Source organism: Falco naumanni, chromosome 5, assembly GCF_017639655.2.
Source record: "Falco naumanni isolate bFalNau1 chromosome 5, bFalNau1.pat, whole genome shotgun sequence".
NCBI lineage: Eukaryota > Metazoa > Chordata > Aves > Falconiformes > Falconidae > Falco > Falco naumanni.
In genome coordinates, this window is record NC_054058.1 from 34,267,392 (window position 1) to 34,290,174 (window position 22,783).

At 42.8% G+C, this 22,783-nt stretch overlaps 1 protein-coding gene across 2 annotated transcripts; it reads right to left on the reverse strand.

The window, feature by feature from the left end:
* Positions 1-717: 717 nt before the first annotated feature.
* On the reverse strand, positions 718-15,146 carry IFT27 (intraflagellar transport 27). Of its 2 annotated transcripts, XR_005828149.1 has the most exons (8): positions 15,005-15,133; positions 11,559-11,638; positions 10,426-10,485; positions 9,698-9,757; positions 8,057-8,174; positions 7,593-7,702; positions 6,747-7,381; positions 718-6,640 (listed from the first exon to the last, which is right to left on the reverse strand). XR_005828149.1 is itself a non-coding variant. In XM_040596192.1 (7 exons), the coding sequence occupies exons 1-7, from the start codon at positions 15,036-15,038 to the stop codon at positions 7,283-7,285; spliced, it is 561 nt and encodes a 186-aa protein (XP_040452126.1). In that variant the 5' UTR covers positions 15,039-15,146; the 3' UTR covers positions 718-7,282. The 2 variants fall into 2 exon arrangements, 1 of the variants encoding a protein (XP_040452126.1); XM_040596192.1 differs by having other exon boundaries at positions 718-7,381; positions 15,005-15,146.
* Between the last annotated feature and the right edge of the window lie 7,637 nt (positions 15,147-22,783).

The following is a 22,783-nucleotide window of genomic DNA, read 5'->3' on the forward strand; positions in this document are numbered from 1 at the left end:
GTTGGGGACTGAGATGGCATCCAGTGATCACTTCTGCCTTGGTGAAGAGGGAAAGCCACCCTCCTGGCAGTCTTAGCTGGGAGGGCCATCAAGGGCAACTGACTTACTCCACATGAGGGAAATATCCCCAGGTCTCAATAGGTGCAGAAACTAGAGGATAGGGTCTGCATTACTCTGCTTTTGCTCTTACCAGAACTGTCCTCCTGCCTTTACCCAGTTTCATGACATTGCCCAAGAATACTCGTTTACCTCCTCCACCACCTCTCCAGACATCTGCATCCAGAGACTTGCAGCATCCTTTCCTCTGCATTTACCTCAGTTACAAGAAACCCACACTTGTTACCCATTTCCAAACGCACCAGCATTCCTTCCCCAACTAACATTTTCACATTCACTGCAGCCTGATCTCTCTCTGCTGACAGCAGCACTGAAACACATTATCTTAACCCTATAAGACGTCTTTCCTGGATACTCTGTTCTGCTGTCCTTACAAGCTGATTTTATGCCTGATGCTTCAACTGCAGCCTGAATTTCAGAACTTCCAGTTTCACAGTCCCCAGACTGAAACCACCCAACCTCACAAAACCACAGTCCTAGAAATAGCACACACTGGCCACGCACAACTCTTAGACTGAGAGAAAGTGATGCTCCACAAAAATCAAAATAAATTAGCACAAGCAGAGAAGGGAAACCAACACATAAAAGAGATTCCTCCCATGCACAGCGAAAAGTATTTTTTATTGTAGGTAATTTTATTCATGAACAGAGTGATTTCTATCTGTTTTACAATGACCTCACACAATAGTGTTTTTTCTGTTTTTTGAGGTTAAATACTGATACCCTGAGGAGACCTTCTGCTGTATGAACTGATTGTGAAGTTTTTGTTGTGAGATGTTAATGCTCAAGTTGTAGAGGGCACTTCTGCTTGGTCAGGTGAGCTGCAGGTTCTGTGTCCTTTCCCTGCATAGATGAACATAATATACTCGGGATGCTGCAGCACAATTAGGCATAAATTTATGCATTGCCCCCTCCCCTCACCAAAGGAAAAAAAAAAAGTTTTAAGCAAATAGATCACCCCACTTTCTGGCAAAAGAAAACAGAGATAGTGCTGGAACTAATTTGTGTTTTAAATGATACAAATACATGTGGGTAACAACTGTAGGCATCTATTTCCCTCCACTCAGAAATCCCCTCGGACGAACTGTACTTGATCTGAATTTCCAACACCTCTTCACACTCTTCCACCCTGATAGTCTGGTAGTGTCCTTAGCTTACCTACTCTATCTTTTTCTGGTCTCACCTGCTCCAGCCACTGCTCCTCACAGCATCACAGCTTGCTGTTATTATCTCTCCACACTACTCCTAGGCTTATCATTCTGGATTCTCGTAGTTGCCCTATCAAATCCCAGTGTCAACCCTGTCATGCAGACTTCAATTCATTCTGCCTTGTTCTAATGCAAGCCCTATGTCTTGAACCTAACCACTGACCTTACTCATCATGGCTCTGAACTCCCCAAACCGACCTTGGCCCGACATCTTGGCCCTGAAGATCTCGGTTCAGTTATTTATTCTTACCACCTGCCCTCCCACCTGCAGTGTCATCCAGCTCTACCCTATCCTCATTTTCCCTCAATGGCTCATGCAAAAATTACTCGTCCTCCCACTTTATTTCCATACATCATTCTACAAGCCAGGAAAAGCCTTAGGTCTTCCCACCCCTAATTCCCACCCTCCCACTCTGCCTCAGCAAATCCTTTGGGCTCTTCCTGAAGAGGTGTAGACCCCACTCTTTTCCTACGTATTCCTATTCCCCTACTGCTCCTGCGTGTCCCATTTGGGACACAGCAGCCAACCATTTCTGCCTTTGTACCTTTCTGCTCACTGTCCCTAACATGAAGCCCTCATATTGCATATTTTTCCAGTACTTGTGCAGAAAGATTACAGGCTCCACATTTCTCCAATTGATGCATATCTGGCTGGAGGGAAACTCATCAAACTGACCCCAGCCCTGACCCCAGCCTGACATGTAGGGTCTGTCACATTTCCCTTTTAAACATTGCCAGATTTGGATTTGATCTCAGAGACCAAGAAAGAGAGCAATTCCAGGCTTCTCTTGACAAACAGCTCCAGGGGAGGAAATATGTGAAGCTGTGACAGAAGAATGAGAGAAAGACCCCCAAGGAGTAAAACAAAACAAAACAAAAAATAACAACTCCAAGTCAGAATAAGAACAGCCAGTGTCTGTGAAAGTTACACTGCGGCAAGCTCTGAGGAGCCAAGACGAGGCTGCCAGGTCTCAGCGGGGGGTCTCCTGCCAGGAAATTGTGCTCTAGACTGAGCAACATCCCGTCTCTCAGGTGACTTCGACAGGGAGTCACAACAGCTAAAGAGCCCTGAAAAGACTTGAGATTGTGTAGCGCTCTTCTTTCTCCCGCCCCCAAGCATTGCTGTTCCGGGTCAACAAAGCGAAGGGCAACTGGCACAGAAGACATTGTTCTCAAGGCAAGATGACAGCAGGAGGAGGAAATAGGATGCGAGAAGCAGAGAGATGATGTGCCCTTAGGCAAAGAGAGACATTGCAGGGCCCAATGTGGCCCTTGAAGAGATCCTGTTCAGACTCCACCTCTGCTGCAGAAGGTCCTAGAAGTCCCTTAGCCACAGCTTCCATGGAGTACCGTCTGCAAGATGGAAAAATTACTTGCTAAGAACAAGCAGAGGTGGATATTCTCCATCAAGAAGCGGATATGAGATAGGAAAAGGACTGAGAAGGCATGGGGAGAGAGGAGTCCCATCATGCAGATGTCAAGAATAGGAACGTCCTGCTACTAGCAGATAATCTGCCATCACACTGCTGGCTTTATACAGGCAGATGAGACAACAACCGCAAGCAGCTGCCACCTGAACATCATAGATACAGTAATTATTACAAGCAGAGCACAGTGTCGAGCAGGGTATGGACCCCCGTGGATCTGTGTAAGCACCGGTAGAAAGCAGTTGCTGCCTCCAGAACAGAAATGCAGTGTTTTTCCCTGCTGTCAGCACCTGCGTCAGGCTCCCGGTTTCTCTTGAGATACAGCTCTTAATTGGGATAGATTGTACGTTTTCTGCTGTAGCCCAGCCCAGCTCCCAGTTTAATTGCTAGTTTATGACTTAGCCTGTTTTGTGCTTTCCACGCTACTTCTTTCCCCACTTAATCTAATAGAATTATAGAAAGTATTGCTGGGAGGACCTCAGGATGCCACACAGTTTATCCTTCTGCCCCAGGGCAGTATTTCATTTTCAACAACAACATGTGTCTTTTGCTATCAGGTCAGATTGGTCCAAGATGTATCGTGGGTAAAGAAATGAAGCTTACCCAGGGGAGCCAATTGGCATAAAAGACTAAATCCGGCCCTTTAAGTCACTGAAATTATATTAGAAATAACCCTGGTCCAAATGGTGTCATGTATCAGATCAGTTTTCTGAAAGATGTCCTTTCTTAAGTTTTAATTCTCTAAAATGAACAAATCTCCAGAAGAAACTGTTCTGACAGCCCCATTTCAGTATATTTAATGCTTTATTATGAACAGCAGTGACCACTCCATTATTAAGACTTATCATTGTTAGCAGATCTTATCACAGTATGATCACCTTTGAAACTATTAACTCCCACAATAAAACCTGATCTTTCTGGAATTTTACATTCTGCATTTCACTCTGCAGTAAAATATGTCTGGCAAGACAAAACAAAACCATTAAAGCATCTTTAATATGACAACTTTACACAAACAAATTTCCAGTAAAATTTGTGAATGTCAGAAACTGTTCTTAAGGTTCTTTCTTCCAAGACAATTTGACTAAAAATTCCACTTTTGTTTTCTTTCATCTATTAATCTCTCTAAGAAGAAATGTCTTGCAGCCTTGGGAATAGATAATGCAGAAATTAGAAGGATAAAAAAAATCAGCTGGTGATGTATCAAGCTAAGTAAAGCAGGGCACAAGTATAACAGGGATTCTGTGCAATAGAACCATGAGGACCAAAGGAAAGGTAAGAAGGAGGGACTCCCAAGGAGGAAAGAATGTTTTTGTCTCATCAAACAAGCAAACAGGAAAAAGAAGGACCATGTATCTTTTAAAAACAGTTAAAGGCCTGTTTGTTTCCTCCCCCTTCTTTTGAAATTTCAGTTCTGGTTGAGCTGGGTCTCTTCTGGGTTGTAAACACCCATGCTGAGCACCTGCAGCACTGCACAGCTGGACAAAGTAAGGGAGCTGTCAGAAGACAACAAGCTTCCCAGTCAGCAGACAGGCTTTCTGCCTTCCTCCCACTGTTCTCCACAGTGTCTGTAATTCAGAGTAATGCTAAGGCTGTAAGCAGCAAACACGCATCCTCACCCTACAGCTGTGACCACAACAGTTACTGAACACAGTAAGAGAGACAATAATGGCTTCAGATTCTTACTCATCCTGCTTGTCCAGCTCACCTACTCACCACCCTAAACTCATTCACACATACACAAAACTATTTTCCACAACCTTCCCTTATCTGGCTCCCATGTTCTCTATCTACTCTTCACTACTAGCCTCTACCACCAAGGTCACAAATAAGCTAGGAAAATGGCAACAAGCATCACCTGCCTCATTCTGGTACTATATAGCACATTAGCCAGTACAGACAATACAGTGTGCTTTTAAAACGCATTCAGAAGGACTGAGATGGTTATTGTCAAACATACCATTTGGAAGGACATTAAATTGTGTCTACATTAGTGCTTGAAATAGTCCTCTAAAAAGCAAATTGGACAACATGCTTTAGACACAACCTCTTTTCTAATTCTAGTCATGGCCTGTGGAAAGAGGGAAAGGGGCAGTGGGTGAATCCCTACTGCTAGCTAATTAGATCATACATTTCCTCTCTCAGGCAATGTATCTTTCCCTGCATGGGATGCATTTTTCTTCACTAACTTCTCAAAAGCAGCTTCCCCATAAATCACAGATCACCACTGCAAGCATTCCCTTAATGAGATCCTCCAGCTTTTGCATTCATTTAATAAAAAAGTGTTCACCAGTCTTCATCTTACTGGTGCATTTAAACTGTTTATTTGAAGGTGAGGTCCTTCTGGTGCATAGAGATTGAACTCCCTGGTTAAAGATTGCACAGAATTCATTTTATTGCCCATTCCCAAGGCGTACATCCCCTCTATATACATCACAGGTGGCATACACACCTGGCATGCTATTTTCAATATGAAAAAATATCTGTCTTGTGTGGAATCACATCATGAATAGAACCATGGGGAAATGAGCTACCAAATCAAAACAAACCTTCTTTAGTTCTTTAAGTAGATCAGCACAGCATCCAAAATAACTTTTATTCTTCGTAGTCAGAGGTACTAGCACCTGCAGGCAAGAACTCTAACCAGCCCCTGTGAATCAATAGACACTTTCCAGGATTAACAAGACAACCCTTGTAAAGACACAAATGCCAGTAATGCTAATCCAGTTCAAAAGAGTGAGTTTTCTAGTTACCCTAAGCCCACAGAGGAGTCCTTCCTTCTCTGGAGGAAGCAAGAGCCTTCCCAGTCCTTCTGTCATGTTTTTGAGGTGGCTTCTAGCAAAAGAACCTATTGCTTTGCTTTTCTTGTGGGCTGAGCTCCTACTTAACCTCTTTAGCTTCTGTTCATGCTCCCTGGCTAATTCCCAGTATCAACACACTGTTGCCAGTGAAATGAGCCCAGCTGCTTCTCCAGATTCTTGAAGTGCTTCATAAAATCTGCTACAACATCTGCAGCCATATTTCTTACGTTCAATCCGATGCACTTTTCCTAGCATTGGGCATAAAAATGGTTATAAAACACACATATAAAAGTCTTGAAACACAGACTCCTGAAAAGCCTGCCTGAAAAATCACTCAGTGCTTACTCTCCACAAAATTCAGCTTTCCCTGCCCAAAGGAGGTTAACAAAATCTGGGAGAAGAGAAAGGTTACAGTTTTGAACTTCTTGGTGTTGCACTCAGTAACAAGGCAGTACCTTACCGTGGATGCTTTCACATAATGCATTAGCAGATAGACTCTTACACATGCAGCATCAGTACTCCACACAAAAGAGCAGTTCTCTCTAGGCTTTTACCCTTTCTGATATGAAACTTCTAGCCAGACACAGCTGAGTCAGAGTAACTTAGCCAAGCTGTCTTTTATTTCCTTAGTCCTGTTTCCACTAGCAACATCAGAATTGTGGTCTTCAATATGAAATGCAAGGACAAACAGGGAAAGTTTAACAACAAGGAGGACTCTGATTCTAGTAAGGGACTGAGAATTGAACCTAATGAGAACATAGTATTGCCAAGTTCAGCTGACAAAAAGAAAATTGACATAAAACCACCTAAGATGACAAAAACACGAAGAAGGAAAGATAATTTGTTTTAAAATTTGGACTCATGTTTAGAATAAGAGAGGTATCTTACTATCTGACCCCATTTTGCAGATAAGCCAATTTGGATGTGCCTGTAGGAAGTCCTGCTTGCTTCAAGAGGTAGCTTCTTGAGAAATCTTGTGACCTGGGACCAGCAGAGGGCACTGCATTACCAAGTGACAGCAGTACAGTCGCCAGACAGTTCCCACCGGGCAGTGAAAGTGAGCCACATTGAAGAAAAGAACCAGATTCTAGAAGTCAGAAACATGTATTAGTCATCAGCATATCAGTCCTACAACTGATAAGGGTAACACTGTTAAAAAAGGCCTAAAACTCTGGACACTCCTAGAAACACACCTAAATCCAGCTTGGTCCTTGCACAACTGAGTCTCCACACGTTGATTTTTGGGCACAGGCCTCCTACAGAAAATGCTTTTCTAGCAGCAAGGCCAAATCGGTCCTGCCCTGCAACATATGTATCAAGGTTGGGTTGCTTAAGTTGAAAAACATTCTGTCAGCTTTCTCTCACCTTCTCCAAACCTCTAAATACTTGCTTGTAGCAGCAGGAAGTCTGCTCAGACAAGAGACAAGACAATATCAAAGCAAAAAGCTGGCAGTTTCCATTCTGCCCACCCCTTTTACTCCCTGCCTCCTCCAACCTAGCAGACTTTCAGTGAGCAGAGAACCAAGTCAGAGGACATGAAAGGAATGCTGAGGTAGCAACTTCAGAAGAGTCTTTCCACTTGCTTATTTCTAGTTAATTTTGAATTATCAGAAGATGACCATGAAGAAGCAAATAGCTCATCTTTTTTCTTCTCACTGTATTCCATCCTGCAGGATTCTGGGCACCTGAAGAAGCTTAGAAGATAAATAACTCATGCCAGTCACAGCCCTCAAGCTAGTGAGTGAAAAGTTTCCACTTTCTCTTTGTACAGTTGCTGGAATGACTTTGCCAGGATGTGGAAAGGGGCCTCAAAATTTTTCATCTCCTTCTGTAAAGAAACAAGAAAGTTGTGAATGACAGATGGAATAAGTATTTGACTATTTCTGCTCTAACTGCTTCACAAAAGACAGATTACAACTGAGGGCGAGTTAGGTGACAGACAAGTGGAAGGGAGCCCCCAGTTATCTTTCTCTACCTGAAAGAGAAGATAACTTCACAAACACCCGCTTCCACAGATGGTGAAAGGAGCAGACACTCACCACTGACATCTCACAGTATTCCAGGCCATGTTTCTCAGCCCACTCCTGTGCTTGTTTCTGCTCCACAACTCGACGACCAACTAGGTCTGTTTTATTCCCCACTAAGACACCTACAAAAAAAAGCATAGGAAACAAATGGAAAACAAAAACGTTTTTATTTTCCTTGATTGAAACAAAGGAAAAACAACAACCCAGAAATGCTGACTTGTTAGCAATAAATGCTGGAACATTTGTAAAAGTAGCTGAAAAAGTTGGAGGCATGGAGAACAGTCTACAACTACCTAGAAAAGGTTCCACAAAGGAAACATACTCATGCCTTATCTGCTTTGTGATAAAAGCAAATGAGTTGGAAGAAGCCATGCCTGCCCCTGGCTTAAAAGAAATGCTCTATGCCACATCTTAAGGGGAACAACTGCTAGCATACAAGAGGAGAGCAGATAACAAGAATCTCACCTATTTCTTACCTGGGATGTGCATTCCAACTGCATGAGCCCTCAGCTTCTCCAACCACTTGGCACAGTTGTTGAAAGATTGCTCATTAGTGACATCATACACAAGGCACAGGACGTTGGGTTGCTCCCACTGCACAGCAAGAAAGGAACATTGTCAGCTCTAATGAAACTGATGTGGTCAACAGCCAGTCTGTAAACACGGCATACACAGATGCTAAGACAAAAATAAAAAGCCTAACACACAGGAATCCTGTGCCCTGGCTGAGGTCTCACATTTCAGTTGAGCTGACTAAACGGGTAGCTGGCACTGGGAGAGGTGGTCTTGTTCTCTTTCCCCATTCCTGTCTGCACAGTCCTGCTCCTTTACTTGCATTGGCTCTGGCAATCATCTGATCCCTGGGGAAGCTGATTCTTCATGCTGAATCAGCACAAAATTAATCCCAGAGAAAAAAGTAGGAAGATTTTCTTCCAGTTTGAGCCAGCTTCTAGAGGGGCCCCTTGCAATTCAGACCTAGTGCAAGGACAGAAGTGGTATTGCCTCTTGTGGAGCAATGAACCATTAGGTTGACTTAGCCATCTGTGGTGGGTTGACCTTGGCTGGACACCAGGTGCCCACTAAGCTGCTCTATCACTCCCCTCCTCAGCAGAACAGGAAGGAAGGGAAAAAATAAGATGAAAAAATATAACTTGTGGGTCAAGATAAAGGCAGTTTAATGAAGCAACAGCAAAGGTTGTGGGCACAGAAGAAAAGGAAAACAAAATACATTAATTCTCTACTTCCCATCAGCAGGTGATGTTTGGCCACTTCCCAGGAAGCAGGGCTTCAGTACACGCAGCAGTTGCTCCGGAAGACAAATGTTGTAAATAACGAATGCCCCCAGTTCCTCCTCCTTTCTCTTAGCTTTTATACCTGAGCAGATGTCATATGGTATGGAATATCCCTTTGGTCAGTTTAGGTCAGCTGTCCTGGCTATGTTCCCTTCCAGGATCTTGCCCACCCTCAGCCTACTGGTGAGGGGAGTGGGAATGTTGGAGAGACAGCCCTGATGCTGTGTAAGCACTGCTCAGCAGTGGCCAAAATGCCACCTTTCTAGCTACCAATACAAAGCACAGCACTATAAGGGATGCTGTGGGGCTCAGCCAGACCCAATACACCATCTTAAAAAATTTCATGTCAATTAATTGATTCTACCTCTCAAAATGAGATAACACAATGGAGAATTGTACAGGCAAGGACACAAATGTGTGAAGGAAAAAAACAAGGGCAGTATTATGCTCAAGGAAAAGAACGAATCCTGTTGGATCAAACACATCACTATAACACAAAAAACCCCCACTGTTGGAGTAGCAGCAAAATAGCTGTTTTTCTAAGGAATAAAAATAACTTTAACCGACAGTAGACAGCAATTCTCAGTTAAACATCACCATTTCTACTGTAAGAAAACTGAATGACTATCTGCTTTTCTTCCTCTAGAAAGTAGTTCTAGTACTTGTACAAGTTTTAGAAAGATAGAACAGGATGCATTGGCAACTGAGGTAATTGCTCCCATTTACACTAAAGACAAAGTATGCTACATCTGCCAGACTGGGGAGTTCAGATCTTCAAAGCAAAAGCACTTCTTTGGAGGAAGAGGACTGTTACATAAGACTTACCAGTTTCTCTAGCATTTCAGAAAATAGATCTTTTCCTGCAGAGTCAAAAATGAAGAATTCCTGAAAGTGGAAGCAGAAAGAATGCTCTTGCCATAAAAATGCAGTGTAGGGCAAGATTTTGTAAGTAAATACTGGAACTTGTAACTCCTGTATTTTGTTCAGTACAGCAGTGTTGCATCACTAAGGGGCAAGCTCCCTGCACTGAGAATACTCCAATTCAGATCGTATGAGAAAAGAAATAGGTATTTTCATGTATACCCAATAAAAGGGTTACCTCCAAAGCCCCAGGTTTGGTTTCCATCCCTGCTGGAAACAGAATACGTGGAGCAGGACAGTAACCTGCACTATCTATACAACATTATACATATGGTCCACATTCCACTACTGAGAGTATAGGGCATTAAGGAAAAATAGCATGTAAGTTCCAGCTTCTGTAGTTCTAAGAAACATGAACTAAACCTGAGTGCCCTAAAGGACAAAACAGAATCCGAAAAGCTGGCAACAGCTTTGGTTTAAGACATCATGTTGGATACAAGTATGTAAAACTTACATTTTTAAAATTAAACTAACCCTGGAGTATCAGTGATTGTACATGATCAGCCTCATTTCCTTCATGCAACTTAATGGCCTGATGAACATGCACAGCAATCTTCCACCAGAATGAGACTAAAATGAGGTTTGAGCTCTGGATATCTCTTTCTGACCCAGTTTGTCACAGAAAAACTCACCACACTATCACTTGTCTCTGGAACCGATACAGCCTTCACCAACAGTTCTATGCCCGTTGTCTGTCAAGAGGAATCAGGAAAACAAGGATCAGAAGAGTTTTTAAGAGCCTGTCTGACTGCATACCAACTGTGCATTGGATTGAGGCAATTCTTGTGAATCATTACAATCCCATCAAACGTAAGACTGCTGGGAACTCTGCAGTCCTCCTCATAGTTCTGGTAACATACTCCCACCTACACGTCAAAGCCATGTAGATTTGCTCAGAGCAGGGAAAAAGACAGAAAAGAACCAATGTCCATCGGTTTGCTTATATACAGCTAAGAGTATTAGCTGATATCTGCAGGGCTATGTTCACTATCACGCTGCTCTAAAGTACGCCTTAGAATGTTTAGCACCAGCCATGTGATCAACTAACATATGGGGCTGAAGTTATTTGTGCCTCTTCCACCTTTTATCTCATTCTGCTTTGTAGCTTGTTTGTTTGTTCTATTTCTATCCTTAACTTCTGGTTTCCATCTTTATTTCAATGAATAAACATATTTTAGGGTTTTTTTCTCCACACTCATATTTTCCTTTTTTTACTTTACTTATATTTACTTTTATTTTTATCCTGCTTCTGATTAGTCATCACCATTGATTCTCACACTGAAAGACTGCAAACTGTATCCTCTTCATCTGGGAACAGTTTCTGTAGATTATAATTATCTTGGGGCTCTGCAGCACATCTTCGTGTTTGCATAGTGATAAGCGCACTGTCCACACGCACATTTAATAGTTGGAATTAAAAGCTTTCTCCTTCAGCAATGCTTTTTCACAGAGCACTCCCTAAAGAAGGAAGCTCTCTAACACCACAAAAGCTTGTGAAAACATTGGTTCAGCAGGAAAACTACAAAATTAACTAAATTACTCTGCATTAAATTTCAAAACCAGCATCCACGTAATATAAAGACTTACAGAATGTTAAATGGCTTCTATTCAGAATCTAGGGTATAAGGGAAAGAAAACCCTGTAAGACTCCACCTTGAATGCCTCAACTTAAAATCGTAGTATTTATTTTGTTCTAGACTTTCTTAGTTTTCTCATGCAAACTAGAAAAATGTTGGATACCAGTTTGAGGCTGTTGTATGCTTACCAGTGTGTAGTTCTTCTGAAAATGAGCCCCATCATTGCGGAACATCTGGGCTAGAGCACTCTTCCCCACAGCTGGATCTCCTGCAAAACCAAAAACATAAAAGATTTTTTGTTTCATCTTAGAGAATCTTATTTTCCCTCAGTTCTTTTACTTTATGCCATAAGAGCTCGAATGCTCGAACTCTGAATACAGGCAAGATAACTGTCACAAGAAGCACAAAACAATCTAAAATCCACGTGAGGAAATTAATACTGCCATTATGCATACTAGTGCTGACATCAGATTTCTGCTCTGTGAACAACAGTGAAGGCCTCCCAGATCAGGGTGGAATTGCTGTTAGTTCTAAAATCTATGTCTACTCTATAGCCTTTAACTAAGAATTAAAAATTCCCAGATATGTTATCATGTAGAGAAAAACGCAATGTGATAGGGAGACTGGGCTACATAGGAAGCTATTTCCTCTCAGATTACTCGTTTCCCCAGATTCAAATCCTTGTTACATACTGAGTTTAGGGAAGAGACAGGTAATTTATTTACTACAAAGCTGCTTAAGTTGGTAACATTCCTCGATAAACTCTTCTTGCTGACCCTGCTAAGAGAGTAACTCTTGCTGACTCAGAGCTGCTGGTGGCTCATTAGTTGCATCCTAGGCAAAACAGAAGCAAATGTCACTTAGCTGGAGAAAAAGAGCCTGCTGATTCATCCCTATATGGAAGGAGAACCAAGGGGCTTTAGTTTTTGCTCTTCTACAGCCAAGGCTTTCTGGTACGGCTTGCACAACACTTTGGGCAAACCTGGCAGCTGCCTGGTTTGGCCTACTGTTACAAAACTCCATCACATCCAAAGCAATGGCAGAGAACTGCAGAACTCACATATGCCCACATTACTCCATGAAATAACATCATAATTCTTGCAAAACAAAGACTTAATGTTCTCCAAGGGCTTACTCTCTCTTCACATACTGTCTCACTACCCTGGATAGTTCAAAGGACAGGAACCAGGAATTAAATACTGCAGCGGTTCTAGCTTTACCCTTAAAGGAACACTGCTGGCAGCTAAGCTTGGAATACAAGTCTTTTACATTATGTTGTTAATAAATAAACCCAGAGAGAAGTACATTGACCCTATTACAGCTTTCTAGATGTTGTTTTGAAGGAAATTGGTGAAGCTATCTGCTCACATAATATTATAGAGGAGGAAGGGTGTTTTGGATAGTGACAATTGCTCCTAGATGCATTAAGCAAAAGTAGCTCTTGTTTAAACATTTTCAGCATGCTTGCTTACTTTGAGCTGAGCTGGGCTCATAATATTTAGACAGGAAAATCTGGTAAGCCAGCTTGTTTGTTCCCTGATCAGTTCAACTTGTGCTGAAGACAACAGTCTGTTCTGAGTGGAAGCTATTCTGTACTTCAATAGACAATTAGATCTGTCTTTGTAAAATGAGACAGAGAAGCATACATGCTCCAAACTGTGAACGCATCATCCAGTGCAAATTCTTAACTAATGTGTTGCCGTTCTTCAATTTGACAGCCCCAGTTGTTCTTGCCTTCTTATTATTCTTTGCCATCCTCTTAGCCCATTAGATCACTACACTTTCTCAAAATAAGTTTCCTTGCCCTTTTCATTTAGCTTGGTCTCATCTGCCAGTACTCCCACAGTATTTACTCCATCCATATTTCTGTTATCCTGCCAGAATCTGTAGTGTGTCTAAAATGCCTGCTACTGCCAACTGTCTTTCTACACCGAAAACCTTTTCATAGTGTCTCCATAGTAAGTTCAAACAACAATATCTTCTGTGTGTCTGTAAATTACCCTTGAGATAACACCGCAATCGCTTTCTATTGTCAAGTTAATAGTCTCTCTTTTGCTAATAAAAGCCCTTTTCCCCTGTTGTTCTCTTTGACCTTTGTGTAGCTCCTGTAAGCCACTCTGTTCTTCATAACCATTTCCTTAGGTACACAAGAATTCCCTATTCTATTTCTGATGTTTTTCTCCTACCTATGTAATTGCATTTTCTTGTTCCCTTTAGGTTGTTGTGGTTACTCATCCCTTAAGTCTCTTTCACAATATTGGTCTCTTCTGCAAGAAAGAAGTTATTTTGCGTGGTCTGCTTCATTGATTTAGTATTTTTAATAATACATGGATATTATTGTAGCACTTAGGAGAACTACATATGGGACAGGACCTTCTTGTTGGTTGTGTTGCAAACAGAACTGAAAAGGCAGCTCCAGACCCAATTAGGATTAAGCACATAACTAGGTCACCCAGAGAAAATCTATGTGAATTTAGAACAGTCATGGAATTGGCCTTCCCTAACACTAAACTGCAAAACTGGTAAGATCTAAGCAAAGCCTGTGTATTGGGACCTGAAAACGTTGAAACTGGAAACCATGTGTAAGTTTCAGATCTGGAGGACAGGCAAGATACTCATGCTGTCCACGATAGCTGTCAACAGAGGCACGAGGGAGATTCATTCTGGCGCATTTGCCAAAGACCACACTGGTTTTGTGCAAGTTATCTGCTTCTGAGGTTAAAAAAAAAAAGAAAAAAAAAAAAAGGCAAACATTTTATTCTGGATGAAAGAGGATTGCAACAGAGTTAAACCTGGGAGTTGTCTGCCCAGAAAGGTTTTATGGATTTGTGCTTCTAGCTGAGGCTGCACAGAGCTTCAATATAGACAGAGGGAGGAAAAAAGGAAAAGTTTTCTTCCCCTAGTGTTAACAGTCAGCTGTACTTATGCTCAGCACCTCCATAATTCATCCTGACTAAACAGCCTGTGTCTTCACCTCACTTTTTTTTCCAGGTTAACCTTCAGTTTGCTTGGGGAAAAAGATGCCTCTGTGAAGTGCACACGCTTCACCCTTCTATTCTTTGCTAAAGCTCTACCTTTCCATCACACTCTCAGAATCACCCCAGCCTCTGACGTGATTTTTTCTTCTAGCACAAAGGGAGCCTCCTGTCTGAGGCAGGCCTCGGCTGTCCATCCTGCTCTCTTCACACTTCTCCCATGTTATGCCCACCTTTCCACACTGGAGAAACACTCTTTCCTTTCTTTCTGCCTTCCTTTCAGATCCTGTCCTTGCATTTCAGCCGGTCCAGCCCCGCTTCACACCCTCCCTCCACGCAGCTCGTGGTTCTCCACATGTGGTGGGAGGGGAACGACACAGGGTAGCTAACAACAAGCACTATGTCCGCCGTTCCCGAGGGAGCCGAGGTCCCCACCTCTCTCCTGTCGCCTCTTCCCCCACCTCTTCTCCGTCGGGGCGACTCCTCGACGCGGGGCCGAGCGCAGCCAGGCCGCCTGCCGGCCGCCACCACCCGCCGCTCCCCCCGTCGCTGACGGGGCCCCCGGCGCCGCCCCGCTGCCGGCCTCGTCTCACCCCACGGAGCCCGCTCAGGGCCCCCGCGGCCAGCAGGGCCGATGGCACCGCCCGGGCCGCACTCACCTGCCAGGAGGCACTTGGCAGCCAGCTTCACCATCGCCCCGGCCCGGGGAAGGCGCCAGCGCGACAGGAGGGCAGCGGCTGCCGTCGCCGCGCTCTGCCGCGGCCTTAGCAACAGCGCGGCCCTAGCAACCGAGCGCCCCGCCTCCTTGGGGAGGCGACAGCCCGCCCAGCTCGGTTGGCTGTTAGCTCTGCTCATCAATGCTACCCGGAGTTGTTATTGGGTCACTTGACTTTTCCCGCCCACCAAACGTGCTGTCATTCAAACCCGACCCCCCGGCCCTTCGGGTAGCCGAGGTGGGCAGCGCGCTCAGCGGGTGGGGCCGTGGTGTTACGGGGACAACGGTGTCGTGTCCGCGCAGCAACTAAGTACGCTGTCAGGGGCCGGCTTGTCATCGGGCAGAACGCAGGGGACCGTGCCATGGGGCGCATTAACCCACCGGGGACAGGGCAGAAAATAGTAAAGTTACGGGCAAAGAGCTACGTGATAGGGGTGCGGCAGCACCAAGGCGGGAAAAGACAAGTGAGCGCGAGGGAGAGCAGCCGCCATTTCCCGGTTGTGCCCCCGCGGAGTGCGACCTTCCGTTCCGGAGCGCCCCTCCGCAGGCCCGGCTGGGCGCCTTCCTGCGCATGCGCGCGATGCCACGTTCAGCTGTGTCGTCCCCCTCCCCCCACCCCCTGCCGGCGGGGACGCGCCATTCCCCGCGCGCGGGCGGATCGGCGCGTGCGCCGGCCGTTAACGGCGGGGGAGTTGCGCGTGCTTCGGTCGGTTGCCGGCCGGCGGGTGGGTGTCGGTCACGCAGCGGCGGGGGCGCCCGCAAAGGGGGAAGGTGCCGGCCGAGGCCTGTCACCGTCTGCAGCGCCGCGCGTTTGGGGTCGCTTTTCCCTCAGGGCTCAGGCGGGAACCGCGCCCCGCTTTGTGCTTCGCTGCGGCTGCTTCTGAGCCAGCCCCGCATCCCCGTGTGCTTGTAACTCGGGCACCGACCCCGTGTCGGTCGCGTCCGCTCGGTTAAAGCAGCCGGCTGAGGAGGCCTGCGTGTCCAGTGTGGACGCTGAGCAACGTTTCCTTTCGGCCTGAGCCAACGCTTGCTCTGTTGACCTTTCTCCCAGTTCGTACTTTTTCTTGCTTTTGACTATGTTACTGATCTCCTGGGGAGAGGGTTCCTTGCTCACCTGTGTCTTAGTTGCTTTCTTAGTATCTCAGGATTTTATTCCTCCTTTCCCACTGTTATTTTTGTAGTCTTTCACACAGCAGTAGGTTGGTTCCTTCAATTATTTGTCTTCTTTTTTTTCAAATACTTTTCCTGATATCTGCCTTGACTTATCTTAAGCTATTTCTATGCCCTGTTCTTAATCTTTATACTGATCTTTTGTCTTCCTTAAGCAGTTTGAGGCAAACTTAATGCGTTTGGGTTAGAGCTGAAAAAGCTGGCTGCAACTTCCTGGGTCTTCCCCTCCTTCCAATCTCTTAGAAAGATCTTATGCTGTTAGAAAGTATGCCGTTAATAATAAACAATACTTTTTCAGGGTATAAACTTTGCTTGGCTACACCTTAGTTTGTTTACTGTGGAGCACAGAATCTGCTTACTGTGAAAGGCAGTAAGCAAGCTTGGGAAGAAGAGAACAATCAATTATGCATCAATGTTTGGGTTATACGATTGGATGTTGTGAGAGTACAGTACATTGAAAATAATGTTTTCTAAGTTTTATTTTAACCTCAAGGTAGTCCCTGCTGCTTTTTTTTTTCTTTTTTTTTTTTTTTTTCTTTTCTAGTATGAATGACCCATTTCACATGTTTGGGACTACATGTCGTATCTGCCAGACATCTGACCAGGCAAGCAAATAACATAAAAATAATAAGTACCTATAGCAAAATCAAAGGAGTCTTTTATATGCAGATAAAAGCATTGTTTCTGTGATAAAAAAAAAAGAAAGGGACTTCTGTAGCCTGACTGGGCAGTGGCTTTAATTGCAGATGATGACTGTAGTGAAATAGAGTGGTGGAGACACTACTAGGGGTACCATTAAAAAGGAAAAGAAAAATTAATCCCATGTCTCATTATTGCTTTTACTGTTTTCTCTTCCATTCCTGAATCCTCTATCACCTAAAACAGGTGTGCGGTTATTGATGTTCTCCATCACTTACATCTAAATAGCTTACCTCCTTTTTCATCTTTTCTGCCTTCCACTCCACTCCATCCTCCAAGAAATTCACCTGTCTCTGTGTTGTTCCATTTTTGCAATCTTTGCATTATCCTTTGTTGTCTATTTGTAATATTGTCCCAGTTTACTGACAGGTCTATATAGGAAGGCTTTGAGGTTCCATTATGATGTACTTGAGATTTATTGATCATAGCTGTAATGTAGTAGTATCCATCAGCATTTTCTGAGGTTGCAGTTCTCTACCATTTTACACTGGGATCAGTGTAATAGAAGGAATAGATTATGTTGGAAGTAAGATTTTCATTGCTATTGAAAAATTCTGCTTGGAATTTGGCTATCTCCTTTGTTTGTTACATTCCTATTAGCACCCTGGTCCTTCATTCCCTCATCTGCATGCACTTGCACATAGAGCTCTTAATGGAGCTCTTGTGTCCTCTCATTTCAGCTGTCCTTTTGCTCCATGCTTTCCCCACCCCCACCCCCAGTCTTTTCCTCTTCCTGACTTCTCATAGGTAAAAGTTGTTCCCTTACTGGCATTGGCAGCGATAGATTAAGGATGGAATTACTTATCTACACCTTGTAATCCAAGCAGAATTGCAGTCTGCTCTTAGCAGTCCACAGGGGTTGCTGCTGAATAAATTGGAATACTGGTAGCTGTGCTCACTGACGCTTGTCTCATCTTGAATACGTGGGAAAGCAAGGGGAAGAGAAACCCTGTGGATTTAAACAAAAAAAAAACAACAGAGGATGTTGTCCTTACCCTAGAGAAGTGCTTATGAGCTTAAATCCTGTGTTTACCAGCTAAGGAGAAATAGAGTATTCTTTTTATTCACTCATTTCATTTCGTCCTCCAATGAAGCAAGATTCCTATGAGTGGGAAGCACCCCTCCTCTTATGTGAGCAGGGTAAATTGCCCCAACAGCCACAAGACCCTGAAATTTCAAGTCATGTTCCTCTAGCAGTGGTCACAACAGCAGATAAACTGCACGTGTCTGTGTGCGGCTTGCATTTCATCGGGCTACAGGAGGCAGCGATGGTGGAACTGCAGCCCCAGTAGGAGTGGCAATGAATTTCAGGAGCAAGGTAAGGCTTTACAATGAGGGTTAAACTGAGCTCATACAGTCTTTTAGATTGATGTATGGCTTGTGCTTCAGATTCTGTTGGGCACTGCGCAGATCATTTAGTTCTCTCCTTCACAACATATACCTGTTAAAAAGTGATTTTTGTGAGGCAGAATTCACTAATATTCCTAGGACTTGTTTTTATAGTTACTTGTGTATAGATGCAAATGTTCTGGATATGTTCAGAGTTGAGCAGGTTACAACCTGTAACTTGAACATGCTGCCTAATAAAAGCTACTTTCTCTGTAATAAGAGCTACTTTCTCTGGAGTAAGCAGTGCTTCGCAGGAGAGCATTAACGTTGAGGAAAGGAAACAGATCTTTCTGTAAAAAAAAATCTCTTAAATACAAAGTGTTTCATTAGTTCTTTTTTAAATCTTACATTACTAAAAGGAAACAGTGACAACATCAGAAGTATCTTGCAAATGGATGAATATTCAGAGTTCATGCCACTTTTAAATCTGTATAGATTCTTACAGAATTGACTGAGTGTTTACTGATATGTCTGGAGAGCTTTGAAAACTGCAAGAACGGATGTGTAAATTTTATTGTAGATTTCCGTTCCTTATGCTTTCGCCAAGCAGTAGAATAAATAGAGACTTCATATATTTTGAGGGCTACTTCACTTGGCATCCCCCAAAATTGCCTTTTGTTTCTCTTCAGAGTGGGGCTATTAGCACAGAAGTATGAATTTGGATGCTTTCTATATCACTGTTGATAATGGCATTATAGTTCCAGGTCTTCAGATTTTGCTCTTTTGTGGTAGGCACTGAGACACAGATATGAAGGCTTTTTGGCTGAGACTTGGTGCACTGAAATGTAAGATGATTATGAAATGGTTGAATCAGCCAAAGGATTTGTTGGCAGTTACAACAGCACTTCTGACTGATCTGGCATATCGACTATGGCATTGGGAAAGTAGAAGTTAGAAATGAATGATGGTTGTGGGATCAATGAAAAGTGATAAATTATTAGATGTAGGGTAGGTACCTCTACAAGGCTGTAAACTTTGAGTATGCTAATTGTAACTGTAATTGTCCTCTCTTCCGATGAATATGATATGAGGGGCAGGTTTCTCAAGGATGCATTCGAATCCGCAAGGATAAAGATAAGGAGAATTTCGGGGGAAAAATTATTCTGCACATGTCTGAAAAAATTCCAGCTTGAATCTTTATTTGTTTGTTCCTGTACGTGTAAGCTAGGAAGAGCACCGGGAACAAAACCTAAATCTTTATTTAGTTTTTAATAATATATCCCAAAGCATTAGACATGGAGAGTTGATCAGGGATCTGGAACTTCGTACAGGAGGTCTTGCTGTTGTATAGATCTTTCCATGAGGGAATATCTATGACAGACTGAGGACTTGCTGTGGCCTTGTGTGTGGCCTGAAGCTTTCTTAGCTGTGAGTATGCTATTATTGGAGCACTCATTGTCACGCTGTTTTGCACAGTCCCGTGCATAGGGAGATTGGATGCTGGTAAGTGAGCGTTGAGTATGCTTCTGCATCACGGGGAAGGGGTTAATCTGTTGAATATAGAATGTACAAATACATGACATCTTTAAATAAGCTACCCATAATTCCAGCATGTCAGTCATTATGTGGTGATGATGACTATGATAGCAGCTGGGAATCTTTTTTTGGATCTCTAGCTGCTGTCTGCTTAGAAAGCAGCTGCTAGGTTTAAGCTAATGCTGTATCTTATGTTAAGAACTGTAAGACTGACTACATTCAAATCATGAGGCTTACTACAAAATAAAAGACTATGTTTTGGTTTATATTCTGTTTATGGTTTTAGTGTTTGAATGTTCAAGGTTTTCTCTGCAGGCAGGACAGCTAGATTTTTTTTCCCCTTGCTGAAAACTGAGTCAGCCATGTGACTCCAGGACCTGGAGGTTTAATGGAGGAAGGAGAGGAGAAATATTTCAGGCTTCTAATTAAATTTTTGAGAGTTTACAACACTCTGGTTTCTATAATGCTTACTTGTCTAACGTTAATTTTTAGGCATAAACTTTTCCACATTATTCATGTCCTTTCTTTTCAAGGTCAATTTATTATAATGTATTTATATTATAATAAGCCCTCCTCTGCTCTAAGCTTTTCAAATCCTACCTCTAATCATTTCCCATTCTTCCTGCTCTGGCTTTCCCTTTCCCCAAGTCCCAGACCCTAGATTTCTGTGTTGTTCACCCTCTGGCCTCTGTCTCAGAGCTCGCTGTCTGTGTATTGCTGTTCTCTCCTACTTCAAAAGCAAGACTCCCTTTCCTGTGCTCCCAGTAGCTGTTACACCAGTGAATTCCTTCCCATTTACTGCTGAGCCTTGTTGGTCAGAGGCTTTGTGGCTTTGTTCCTGTAGACATAGGACCTTGGTTCCTGCTTCTGATGAAGTCTTAAACATCTGGCCTACATACTGAACTTATAAAAATTCTGAATGAGAAGGATCCTGAGCTTGTAAAAAGAGGATACACCCAGGAAAAAAATTACATGGGAACTCCTCATTGTTATGTGTTCTGTGTTTTGTATTCAATAGACTAGATTAAATTTCAGGTTAATTTTGACCTATCAGGCCTTCTTTGGTGAGAAATAATTTCAGTTCTATTGTATCAGTTATCTTCCTTTGAAGCACTGAAAACAAAGATACATTTGAACATGCTAGGATCCTAAACAGGCCAAACAAGATGTAGACTTATTAAATATATGGGCAAGTATCTCTTAAGACTCCTTTGCTTTGCTAAGAAGGCTGTCACGTGTGAACAAGAAAGTTAATACATGCAAGGAGGAACAGAAAAACACTGGCTCTGGTAATGGAGATTGTTACAGAACATAATTGAACACTGACTGCAGCAAAGCTAAAAGGAGACTTGCATTACAATGACAAAAAATCTTTATTTTTTCCCCTAACCTCTGATTTCAGCTGTCTGACTAAGAGCAGGTGCTGGGCAATAGCTCAATTTCAACAACCCATTGCAGCTGAAAGTAGATGCAATTGTGCTGTATCCAGCAAAATTGAAAATTACTTTAAGCGGGGAGGGGGGGAATGCAAATGTTTTAAGACTGAAAATCTTCATTCATCTGCAGAAGGAAGCATAAAATTAGCACAGCCACATAGTTCTTACTCCTCTTTATATTAAAGCACTAATAAATGCTTGATAATTTGCTATTACCTGTATGTTTTAGTATCTTTCTAGTGCTACATTTTTTTTAAACTGCATTGCATTGTGGAAATACAGGAAGTGGAGTTTGTTAACAATTAAAATGTTAGAATTAAAAAATCCTTCCAAGTAATGTTTCCAAAACCTGAAAATATCTCTGAGCCATTTGGCTTTTCCATAACCCATTGACCTTCCCTCCAGTAATCAATGGTTGAGCATTTGACTTCTGGTCCTGTGCTTCTTATGACCTGTCTAGAAGCTCTAATGGCAAAGTTGGGATTAATAGTTACCGTGTTCTTACCACTTGAAGGCCTGAGTATCCATTTGGTAATGCCAGTATCACGCCACTGTAACATGAGTGAAACCAACTGTATTTTTTGTACATAAACACTAATTGCTCAGATAAGCATCTCCTAGAATTAAAAACTGTAGTTGCAATAAGGGTTGGACATTCTGATTCAGGCACTTAAAAGATTCTTTTACTTAGATTTTCTGAGGTGGAAGACCAAATGAGTTTATGAAAAAAATGACTTTTCTAATTGCATGTTCCATAGGCTTATTAAATATCTTCCAGTATTTTTATTTGGATCTTCTAATCCATTTATTGTTGTAGCTCATGCAGTGCCTTCTGTTTCTCTGGTGGGTGGAGGAAAGTATTTGTATTTATATTAACTTCTATCTTTAAAACTGTATCAACCTTTGTTAAACTTTGTTACTTTATTGACCAGAGGAGCACTAACCAGAAACATACTTCCTCCACTGTGAAGTCCAGAAACATACTTCCTCCACTGTGAAGTAACTATCCTGCATTAGGAGATCCTACAGTCTGGGCAAGTTTTGATGGTTGATCTCGCATGCACACAGCTAACCCGCTGTAGACACATTTGGCTTCACACTCTCTTGTTTAGGAGAAAAGTTGTTTTAAATGTTGGAGCTCTAGAGAGTGTTGGGATTTGTGTCTCTTTGGAAAATAAAATCGTCAAAAATACTGTCTCAGAATGAAGGTGCAGCAGCTCAGGTTCAAGCAGAGATTAGCAATGAGAGAGTCCAGGACCTAGAGGAGGTGTTTTAATTACTGGCATGTGCTAGAGCCTGTGCTCTTGTGTCTGTTACCAGTGATTCCTGGGTGGTGTTAGAAGAACATCAGCATGGACTCTAATCACAGCTGAATTTTGGGGTGTTAATGCATGCCATATAATTTCTCTTTAATTTGCAATTGATTTATAAATAAAAGAGTATGTTCTCTGTCCACTGACCACTTAAATCTCAGTCTGTGATTTTAGAGTCAAATGAAGTTCTTCTGTGCTCTATGCTCATTAATAAAAATGTTGTGGGCCAATTTGTGTCTT

Excerpts from the sequence above, each read along its gene's own strand:
- IFT27 (XM_040596192.1), bottom strand. The coding sequence starts at position 15,038 with ATGGTGAAGCTGGCTGCCAAGTGCCTCCTGGCAG. Across the intron at positions 7,703-8,056 it reads AGTTGGAATGCACATCCCAG|GTGTCTTAGTGGGGAATAAA; the intron begins GTAAGAAATAGG and ends TTTTTTTTGTAG. Across the intron at positions 7,382-7,592 it reads AATACTGTGAGATGTCAGTG|AAGGAGATGAAAAATTTTGA; the intron begins GTGAGTGTCTGC and ends GTTTCTTTACAG.